The sequence below is a fragment of the Dipodomys ordii genome, unplaced genomic scaffold (assembly GCF_000151885.1).
Source record: "Dipodomys ordii isolate 6190 unplaced genomic scaffold, Dord_2.0 Scaffold31, whole genome shotgun sequence".
NCBI classification, from domain to species: domain Eukaryota; kingdom Metazoa; phylum Chordata; class Mammalia; order Rodentia; family Heteromyidae; genus Dipodomys; species Dipodomys ordii.
Window position 1 is genome coordinate 8,626,616 of NW_012267247.1, and position 10,756 is coordinate 8,637,371.

The 10,756-nt window shown below is 42.1% G+C and overlaps 1 protein-coding gene across 1 annotated transcript; it reads left to right on the forward strand.

Annotated features, from left to right (window-relative positions):
* The first annotated feature begins 1,733 nt into the window (after positions 1–1,733).
* On the forward strand, positions 1,734–7,421 carry LOC105985702 (olfactory receptor-like protein DTMT). The gene is made up of 2 exons (XM_013016333.1): positions 1,734–2,639; positions 7,353–7,421. Exons 1-2 carry the CDS (start codon positions 1,734–1,736, stop codon positions 7,419–7,421), a joined length of 975 nt encoding a protein of 324 aa, XP_012871787.1.
* The last annotated feature ends 3,335 nt before the right edge of the window (positions 7,422–10,756 follow it).

The window sequence follows — 10,756 nt, forward strand, 5'->3', positions numbered from 1 at the left end:
AAAGAAAAGAAGAGATAGTCTGTACTGCTGGATGCTGGCGGCTCACACTTGCAATCCTAGCTACTCAGGAAGCTGAGATCTGAGGAACTTGGTTCCAAGCAGCCTAGGAAGAAAAGTACATGAGACTCTTTTCTCCAACTAACTACCAGAAAACTGAAAGCAGCACTGTGTCAGAGAACTAGCCATAAGTGAAAGAGCTCAGGGACAGCACCCAGGCTCTCAGTTCAAGCCCCACAAGCAATAAAAAAAAATCTTACAAAGATCATCTGTACTGCTTATGAGAAAATTGGAAGACACTACTGCTGCTGAAGAGAGTAACTATAGCTGATATACCTTAATATTCTTCATAAACACAAAATCAAACCTTCCAGTTTGAACATAGAGTCTCAAAATCCACTGCTTAAGTCTAGTAGGTTTGTATTCATGAAAGATTTAACAGATTTAATAGAAGTTGCTGTCTTTAAGTTGAAGGATTCTACAGTTGGGGCCATTTCGCAGCCTACATAATCATGAAACACTGGCTACATCCAGGCATTGTGGTGCTGGCCTTGCTGTATTCATGAAGGCAAGGGGGCTTTTTCTGCATGGAGTTTCCAGTGTGGTAGGAAGACAGCTTCAAACAAGTGGCCAATGGCATTGAGTGTGATGAGGTGAGTTCAGGATGCTGTTGGAGCATATCCACAAGTCTGGAGAAGCAGAGCAGGGTTAGCTGTGCAAATGCCAGTTTATTAAGATCACTGTAAGGAAGCTTCGTGAACAGCAACAGATGGGACAAGGAGATGTGCTAGGAGAGACAGCAGGGGCTGAAGACAAGGGGCAGGGAAAAGGACTTTGCAGCCTAGCTTCACTGCAGCATGACATGCCAGTGTGTCTGTGGAGATAAGCACAGGTCAGGCGCTGGAACTTCAGGGGAGGTCTTGAAAGAAATTCTGTGCTTATCTTAAGAGCAGTGATAATCCCTGAAGCACTAATCAGGAAAGAGATGATCACACTTCCATCTTAGAATGTCACCGTGTGAAAGGAAAAAGAGAGACATGGGCACAGGGACATAATTGAGAGTCTGCTTCAGTCATCCAAGAGAGACCAGGTGTCGCTCTGTTCTGGGAAGGAGGAGGTCTCACAGTAAGAGATGAATGAAATAAGAGAATGAAGGAGGCAATCCAGAGCATTCACTCAATGAGAGTTGAAGGTAAGGAAAGAGTGAGTGGAAGAATATTCATTTTGGGTCTGTTGAGCTTAATATGCCTGTGATGCCTTTACAGGATTGACAGCTGTTAATGAGATTTAGAGTTCTGCAGCACAGGGAGACATTTATACCTGAGTGTTAAATAGTGATGTAAAACACTGGAGTAGATGAGTATTTCTTTATACAGTATTATAAGAGCATAGTGTTTGGGGGGAGGGAAGAAACCTTCAGGATCATTAAATATGAGATACGGATTGGGCAGGTAAGAAAAGACAAATGCATTCTGGGATTCAACATCAGACAGATAAACATTCAGGATACTTGTAGGATACTGAAAGATGCCAAAGAAAGTTAAGACAAGTCATAAAGAATTACACTGACTATACTCACTTGACATTTAAGGGGCATAATTATTGTGATGCAAATGAAACAATTCATTGTAAAATACCAATCACAAGCATAGTAATGTAATAGTTAATATTTGGAGTTTTGAAAGGAAAAAATAAAGTAAAATCTTATTATATCTTAAAGATATTGGGGACAGAGCATGACAACAAGGAATCAAACTATCGTCTCTGAGTTTCTCCTCCTGGGCCTGCCGATCCAACCAGAACACCAACACCTGTTCTATGCCCTGTTCCTAACCATGTACCTCGTCACTGTCCTGGGGAACCTCCTCATTGTGGTTCTCATTCGACTAGACACGCATCTCCACACACCCATGTACTGGTTTCTCAGTAACTTGTCCTTCTCTGACCTCTGCTTCTCCTCTGTCACAATGCCCAAACTCTTGCAGAACATGCAGAGCCAAGTCCCAGCCATCCCCTACACAGGCTGCCTGACACAGATGTACTTCTTCCTGTATTTTGGAGACCTGGAGAGTTTTCTTCTTTTGGCCATGGCCTATGACCGCTATGTGGCCATCTGCTTCCCCCTGCACTACACCAGCATCATGAGTCCCAAGCTGTGTGTGGGAATGATGGCCCTGTCCTGGGTGCTGACCACATTCCATGCCATGTTGCACACCTTGCTGGCCACCAGATTGACTTTCTGTAACAACATAATTCCCCACTTCTTCTGTGACCTGTCTGCTCTGCTGAAGCTGGCCTGCTCCGACACTCACATCAATGAGTTGATGATATTCATCATGGGAGGCCTAATATTTGTGACTCCCTTCCTACTCATTCTTTTATCCTATGCAAGAATTGTTTCCTCCATCCTCAGGGTTCCTTCCACACGAAGCATCCACAGGGTCTTCTCCACTTGTGGCTCCCATCTGTCTGTGGTGTCCCTATTCTATGGGACATGCTCTGCACTCTACTTATGTCCATCAGCCAATAATTCTACCATGAAGGAGACTGTCATGGCGATGATGTACACAGTGGTGACCCCCATGCTGAACCCCTTCATCTACAGCCTCAGGAACAGAGACATGAATGGTGCCTTGAGAAGAGTTTTTTGCAAGATGAAACTTCACTTCCACTTATGATGGTAACATTTGAAATGTTTGCATAATTTTATCCAGTGAATATGGTGATTCTAGTATTGGAGTATTATTCCAGTTTTTTTTTTCTCATCACCATGGGAGCTTGTGTTGAACAAGCATGCTGCATAAAATTAGTCCATTTATATAAAAAGAGGAATTTCAATGGACAAATTGAACTCACTTCTTGTGTTAAAGCACCTTGTCATTGCAATGTACAGAAGCCTTTTCTCTACATTTTTTCCTAGTATTTACATATGAGTAGATTTTGTAGTTAGGTCTATAATACGCATTGAGTTGATTTTCTTCCTGAAGTGAGAGAGGTCTAATTTCACTCTTGAATTGGAAATTCAATCTTCCCAGCACCATTTATTGCAAATACTGTCTTTTCTCCAGTGTGTGTGTTCTGAGCACCTTAGTTGGATATCAGTTGAGAAGGGACCTATGAGTTTACCTCGAGTATCTATTCTGTTTTTTTGATCCATGTATCTAATTATATGTCAGCACCACACTATTTGATTACTATGCACAAATTTATGCATGAATACATATGTGTGAATTGAAAAAAATCTAGGAAGGATTTCAAGAAATAATCTATGTATGTACATATTTATTTCATAATGAAGTATTTTAACTCTATGTAGTATTTATTCCCTATCTGAGCATTTTTTTACTGGATTCTTATACTTTCCCTCTTTACAAGGAAAAGCAATTATTTTTATTCAGAATGACTAATCACATATATTTTAAAATAATTTCACTCACAAGAAATCTTAAAAATAAAAATTTAACTACCCTAAATGACAAACTACTTGGGAACAGAGATTTAATGGTCAGAAAATGATCTATTAGTACCAGCAGTACCAAGAAAAAAATACAGGTTTGGATGACCCAAATTGCCCTAATATTTGAAACATCTTCCTTTTCTTATTAAGAGAAATACAGTACAATTTCCACAGGAAAACAAACATCTCTGTTACATAAACATTGGCTTTGTTCATACTCCATCTAGACATGAGCTTGAGATTTTAATTCAAATGTTTCTCACCTCAGACTTTTAGACATAAACTTCCATTAAATGCTTCAGCAGAAAAATGCGTTCAAATTCTTCATTTATAGATAAGCTTCCAATATATGGTTGATGTTTAGTTGCAGTTCACAAATCCCTTTATTCCTCTTGGAGCTGAAGTGTGGGCCACACAGATAACGTAGTGGGAATGTCATTTGTATAATGACTGAAGCTAAGACTTAATTAATGCTGGCTTTGGAGCCTGGGAGAGGAGAGGGGCTGCTTATGAGGGAGGGCAGGATTAGAGATGTCTCAAATCCTTGCCAATTTCATTTGCTTATTTAAAAGACTGAGAAGGTGAGAATATTCACCCAGTGTGTGGCAGAGGGTAGATAAATAAAGACAAGCAACATCTTAATGACCCCTCAGGCCTCATTCCACCCAACTTCTCCCCTCGTTCATCCTCAGCGCCCTTGTGCAATGCCCAGTGGATTCTCTCTTATTCTAACTCCATACATTGTCTTTGAATCATGCTTACTGTTGGCCTCCATTATTACATAGAAGGTGTGCATGATCACTCATACTGCATCGAGGAAATTGTTGCACATTTGGGGAAAGACCCCCACCTCAGGGGAATGCAGAGCAAGAGGAAGTTATTTTCCTGCCTAATATCAAAAGACTTTGTGATTAGTAATTTTTTCCCGTGATTAGTAATTTTTTCCCTTATCTAAACCAAATTCCTTCAGAAGAACTTTAAAACCATGGTCTAGATGCTGATTTGTCTTCTCTATCCATTAAAGAATTAAAAGGAGCCAGGCACCGGTGGCTCACACCTGTAATCCTAGCCACTCAAGAGGCTGAGATCTGAGGATCTCGGTTCAAAGCCAGCCCGGACAGGAAAGTCCATGAGACTCTTATCTCCAATAAACCACTAGAAAACCGGAAGTGGTGCTGTGGCTCAAGCAGTAGAGTGCTTGCCTTGAGCTGAAGAGCTGAGGGGCAGTGCCCAGGCCCAGAGTTCAAGACCCACGACCAACCAAAAAAAAAAAAAAAGAATTAAAAGGCAGGAAAATGCTTAAGGTAAACAGGGTAAGTTTATTTGAAAGTGAAAGGAAAGCAAAGAAAGTAGAAACTCACAAGAGTGGACTAAGGAAGAGTTCAATGGCATCCTCTCAGAGGGCAGTTTCTATAGTATTGTGCTCCACCTATAGCTCCTCTCTGAGCTTTGTGCTAATTAGTTGATGGGTTGATGGCTCTTTTATTGGTTGAACAGGCACGCAGGGCTTTACAGGAAGCAGCAGCATTCAACCAGGAGGAAGCATTTCAACAGGAGGCCAAGGCATTACAAGCACAAGAAAAAAAACAAGATAAGACACATGTCTGCCACCCTTATCCCTACCTACCTAACAATTCTCCTTTCTCTCTCATGAAGAATCTGACGTCAGAGGGAAAATGTAGTTTATTAAAGCTGAGCTTCTAGATGCTTTTGGCCTGGATCTCACTAACTGTTCTCACAGAACAGAGGCCTGTTCCCCAAGAAGCTGAGGAGCCCCTGCCTTTGGCTCCTTCTATCCCAGTTCCATGAATGGCTACCAATAGAAAGTTAGACTGTTGCCATCCTAAAAGACAAGTTGAGAACAAAGTATCTGGTCAGCCCCATGGGAGGATGGCATACAGCCTGAATGGATTCCAGCCACCTGGAACCAGTGCTCTTCAAAATGGTATTTGAAGTGGCCTGGCATTTCTTAGATTAAAAAAAAAAATGAGTAGAGCAGGAATTCACAGGCAACTCATTGACACGGTTGCACTGGTAGACAGGAGCAGAGGAAGCAGTGGATTAGTGATCTGTCATTTCTGTTCTATTTTCTAGGCAAAGACTACAATGATCCATGTTCTTTATTATCTTTACAGCATCAGGGGTCATGGGTCTGAATTACCTGGGTGACTCTATTCTCATGCCTTGTGCTTCCCAGGGTTATTAGTTTTGTGAACTTATTTCAACTTTGTGTGTACGGATGTGATATTTTCAATCTTATTATCCAAGAGCTCTCACGCTAGGCTGGGCTATGGTTCAGAGGGTAAGCATAGTGGCTGTTTCTCTGGCCCTTCCAGAATAATACTTTAAAAAAAGTTGCTGAGAAAGAATGCTTCAATCTTTAAAGAGAAAAAGTGATAAACACAAAATGGTAAAAATGACAAATGGCTGACAACTCAAATTGTATAAAGGAATATGTATCTTGAGATAAATTCCTTCATTCTTCAGTCCATCTTCCCTAGGTGGCCACTGCTAGTTTCTCATATATCCTTTGAGATTTTTTTAATGAATGGATTAACATATTTGTAAACTGATTAACATATTTAGGAATATATACATATATATATGTATGTTGGTGATTTACCTATGTGCATCTGCATATACTGCAATATCATGAAATATGTGTTTTGTTTTCATCGCTTTTCCTGGCCCATAGCTCTTAAATCCCTTGGCATCTCCACAGCAGCTCTGTGTGGAATGGCATGGTGACTTGGAGGTGGATGACTTCAAGATGGAGGCTGTCAGAAGCAGCAGCCATGTGATTAGAAGGTTGGAACTTTGAATCTCAATTTCCAACTTCTAAAGAAGGGAGAGAGGCTGAAAACTGAGCCTAATACCAGTGACTCATGATTTAATCAACTATGCCAACACAATTAAGCCTCTTTAAAAACCAAAAAGAATATGGCTGGGGTAGGACTTCCAGATAGCTAAACAGGTGGAAGTTCCTGGATAGTTGTAGTCTGGAGAAGTTGTGGGAACTCTGTACCTGTTCCCATATGCCTCACCCTACCTATCTCTTCCACTTGGCTGTCCATCTGCATCTTTTGTAACAGATGGACAGATTAAACTGCTTCCCTGAATGCCATGAGCTATCCTAGCACATTAATCAAACATGAGGAGAAAGTATAGGAACCCTACTTTTCAGCTGTGGTTTGCAATTGGTACCTGAAGTAGAAAAAAAGATAGTCCTTAAAGACCCAGTCCTCAATCTGTGGGATATGAGAAAAAGGGCTGAATTATTGTTTTAAATTCAACACCTACTGGAGGCCCCCACAGACCAGATCAAACCAAAATGAAGTCACAGTAAAGGTTACATCATCAAACTGAAACCTGAAGAAGACAGATCTCAAAGTAGACCAGTTTTTCCTGAGAGCAGGAAATTCCAGTCCACCTGAGTCAATGTGATCAGGAAATCCCTCAGCTTTAATACAAGAAAGGTAACACGATACTAACCAATCGCATTTTTTTTTCTATTGCTCTGTACTGCCAAGGCCCAGAGGGAGCACTCCTACTGTATGGGAAGGAGGCTGCCCAGGTTGAATAACCATGAATGTCAATTCGATCTATAGCTCAATTGGTTTTAGTTTTGTCTTTTGATGGATGCAATATCTAGGAACATAGTGTGAGAATTGAGATTTAGGCCAGCAACACTGCCCTTCAAAGAGGCAGTACCAATTATTATAGACTACAGAGAATAACAACCTAGCCATTTTCTCCCCCAGGGTAGACCCAAAGATAAAAATAAACTTAAAAAAGCAATTTTGAGGTGCATTTCACTCGTTATTTGTAAGAACTGAGGAGATAACTTCAAATATCTTGAAGCCATCTGTGTTTTAAGGACAGATGTGTAAACGTCCAGCTACTCAATCTCAGAATTCCTCGCCCCCCACCCCCACAAAAAAAAATAAAAAGACCATTTCCCAGGTGAAGTCGTCCCTGACAGCACCAAAGATGGCAACCTGGACTTCAGCCTCCCCCTGCGCATGCTCCATAGGCCTTATAGGCCCACCCTAGCCCCACCTTTTGTAGCCAGCCAATAGCAGGGCTGGGAAGCCGGGCTCAACCCCGCCCTACGGAGCTGCGGATTCCTCCGAGAGTGTGACACCGCCTGACCAGAAGAGGGCGCTCTAGCACTAGATTTTACTTAACTTGAAGTCCAGAAGCGTGGCATAGAGGAGGTATCTGCGGTTCCCTGAGGATGGTTTGGGAAAGGGGCACACAGGACCCCTTCCCTTTCAGTCTTCATCGTGTTGGTGGCCCAATGGGGACCTATGTGTGTCCAGCATCGACTAGTATTCTGATGCAAATTTACCTTAACGGAGCGTATTAGCTTGAACTAAATTTATGCTGTGAGTCCTTAGGTCATAAATTGCACCCCAAAAGTCGTCCCTTAGTGACAGCAGCTGAACGTCAGTCAATGACAGGCCACAGTCTGTCCCTCATTTCCCTTTCTTACAGGTGTGTACACATCAGAGCATTTGGCAGCCCGGGAATGCCGTGAGCATTCTGATAGCTTCTCAATTCCAGCATCTTGAAGCCAATTATGGTGGGATTTGTTGTCATCTTGTCGCTCACTCTACAAGTGCCAATAGAAACTGAAAAACCCTGATCTGAAGGACAGCTGTTCAAAGCCAGCCTAGACAGGAAAAACCATGAGACTCTTCTCCAATTAAGCAGACAAAGGCTGGAGGTGGAGGTATGGCTCACGTGGTGGACAGTCTTGAGTGAAAAAGGTCAGGTCCCAGTACCAGGACTAAATAAATAGGCACTGGCCTATTCCAAAGCAAGATGCTTTTATACTTCGTACTCAAAAGAACACTATAAATGAAGAAATAATGCAACAGAGAGTCCGAGGCTACCAGCAGCTAATTTTGGGGAGTGACTAAAAGGTCTATGAGGGATGGAGCTTATTCAGGTCCATTGCAGACCCAATTTATACTCTCTAGTGATAAAGGTTATTTCTCATTCTGATGCAGGGAAGAAATACCTCCCACAGGAAACTTTGAGGCTTGCTGTACGTAGAAAAGAAATAGCGTAAATGACTCCAACAACTACTATTTTCTCAAGTGACTTTACCCTGCAATCATCAATATGGCTCAATGGGCTTTTTTCACTCTACCACTTGAGCCACACCTCCACTTCTGGGTTTCTGCTGGTTACCTGGAGATAAGAGTCTCTCTGATTTGTCTTCCCCAGGCTGGCTTGGAACTGGTGTCCTCAAGTCTCAGCTTCCTGAGTAACTAGGATTATAGACATGAGCCACTGGCATCTGGCTCCAATTTACCTTCTCAGCACATTTTGAGCTGGTCCATCCTTGAACTCCTTCCCTATTTCTACTCTTTCTCTTTTTTTACTTAATTCTAGACCAAAAAGCTGAAAAGCATATGAAAGTTTTCTCAATGTGCTTTTCTCTGATTTCTCAAACATTAAGACTTGTCAGTGCTTGCACATGCATTTCTCAGTGTAGATTTAAAATGCATAGACATGTTGCAGACCCTTTCTGAGTTAGCTGCAGTTAAGGTACCCCATATACCTACAAGAGTGTGTGTCCCCAAAAGCAGGGGCAACTCTTATATGACCACAGCACCATTGTCCAAATCAGGATGCCCTTCCAGGAACCCATGGCTCTCACTTGTAATCCTAGCTACTCAGGAGACTGAGATCTAGAGGATTGAAGTTTGAAGCTAGCAAGGGCGTAAAATTCCACAAGACTCCATCTTTAAAATAACCGGCAAAAAAGAGGAATGGAGGCATGCTCAAGTGGTAGGGCACCAGCAAAGCAAGTACCCTGAGTTAAAACCATGGTGCTGGCAAAAAAAATTAAAAATAAAAGGCAGGAAGTCATTACTGATATAATGCTATTATCAGACCTTTGGCTCTTCAGATTTTGCCAACTACTCCCTTATTTTCCTTTGCAGGGAAAGAAAATCCTGACGTGTGCCTTTCATTCGGTTGTCACACTCTTCTGGTCCCCTTTGATGTGGTTTCATGCTGATACCTTTCTGGGAGAGTCCAGCCTAACTAAGCAGTACAATGTCTCTAGGCTGGTTGTCTGCTATGTCCTCGTGTTGAGAACTAGAGGGATGCTGATCTTTTTCCAGTGCATCCAGGCCTGAAGCCAGTGACTCCCTTGTGAGGGTTGGTCCCTTCTCTGGCCTTGTCTCATATAGTAGAACGCTTCTGTGTTTGCCGTCTTCTCCCCTTCAGTTCTGAGTATGAACTATGGCAGGCACTTTTGAGAATCTCAGTCTCTTACACATGAATTTTGGTTACTTCGAGGTCCCGACTTTTTTTTTAGTTTATTCTGCTTTGCTCCCACTGTAATTTCGAAAATGAACATCAGTGGTTTCCATCAGTTGCAGAAATTCCATAGCGATCATCTCTTAATATCTCGTTTTTCTCATTAATGCTGTCTTTTCCTTTGGGAATTATGAAGTTTGTTTTGTGAACTGTCTATTCTCTGATCTCATGGTGTTTCCCATATCCAGTTCTTTTTTATTTCCTTTTTTGCAAAACTTGGGGTGGCACTAAGGACCTTGTATGTGCTTAGGTCGGTGACCCATCATTTGACCCATGTCCCTGGTAATTTCTTGTTTCTATTGTGTTAGACCAAGTTTGCCCAGACTGGCTTAAACTTGCTATCCTCCTGCCTCAGTCTCCTGAGTAGCTGGAATTATAGGCATGTACGACCATGCCTGGCTCCGTTTTTGAGTCTTCATCATAGCATGTGGTAGGTAATTGTGATAGCATACATTCCCGCCACTCCTATCATCATTGACGTTAACTTTTTGTTACTCGTTTCAGTATTCTTTCCAGATGTTCTCTTAGTATTTGCAGACAAAACTGCACCAGTGATGGTGGTGTGTCATTTCCCCATGACTTCATCCAGACTTGCTTAAATTATAAGCCTACTTAGTACTGATGTCACACGCCTGTAGTCCTAGCTACTCAAAAAGTTGGGAACTGGAAGATTATAGTTGGGGGCCAGCCCTGGCAGACTTCATTTCAGATTAATCAGCAAAATGCTGAACTGGAGGCATGCCTCAAGTGGTAGAGCCAAGGAAACTAAGTGAGCTCAAAGACCTGAGTTCAAGAACTGGAACACACCAAAACAAAATAGGACTGGCATGCAATAGATGACAAAGCCATCCTTTTAATTGAGGATTATGGTTAGGAGACACACAAAATGGAAATATGCATGTTTTACTTACAGATCCTGAGGGCTCCTGACACACCTGGAGGCCACGAACACACGGGGCTCGG

What these genes read in the sequence shown, in the direction of transcription:
- LOC105985702 (XM_013016333.1), top strand. Translation starts at nt 1,734, where the DNA reads ATGACAACAAGGAATCAAACTATCGTCTCTGAGTTTCTCCTCCTGGGC. An exon ending in TGAATGGTGCCTTGAGAAGA is followed by an intron (nt 2,640 to 7,352) that starts GTTTTTTGCAAG and finishes GTAAACGTCCAG; the next exon opens with CTACTCAATCTCAGAATTCC.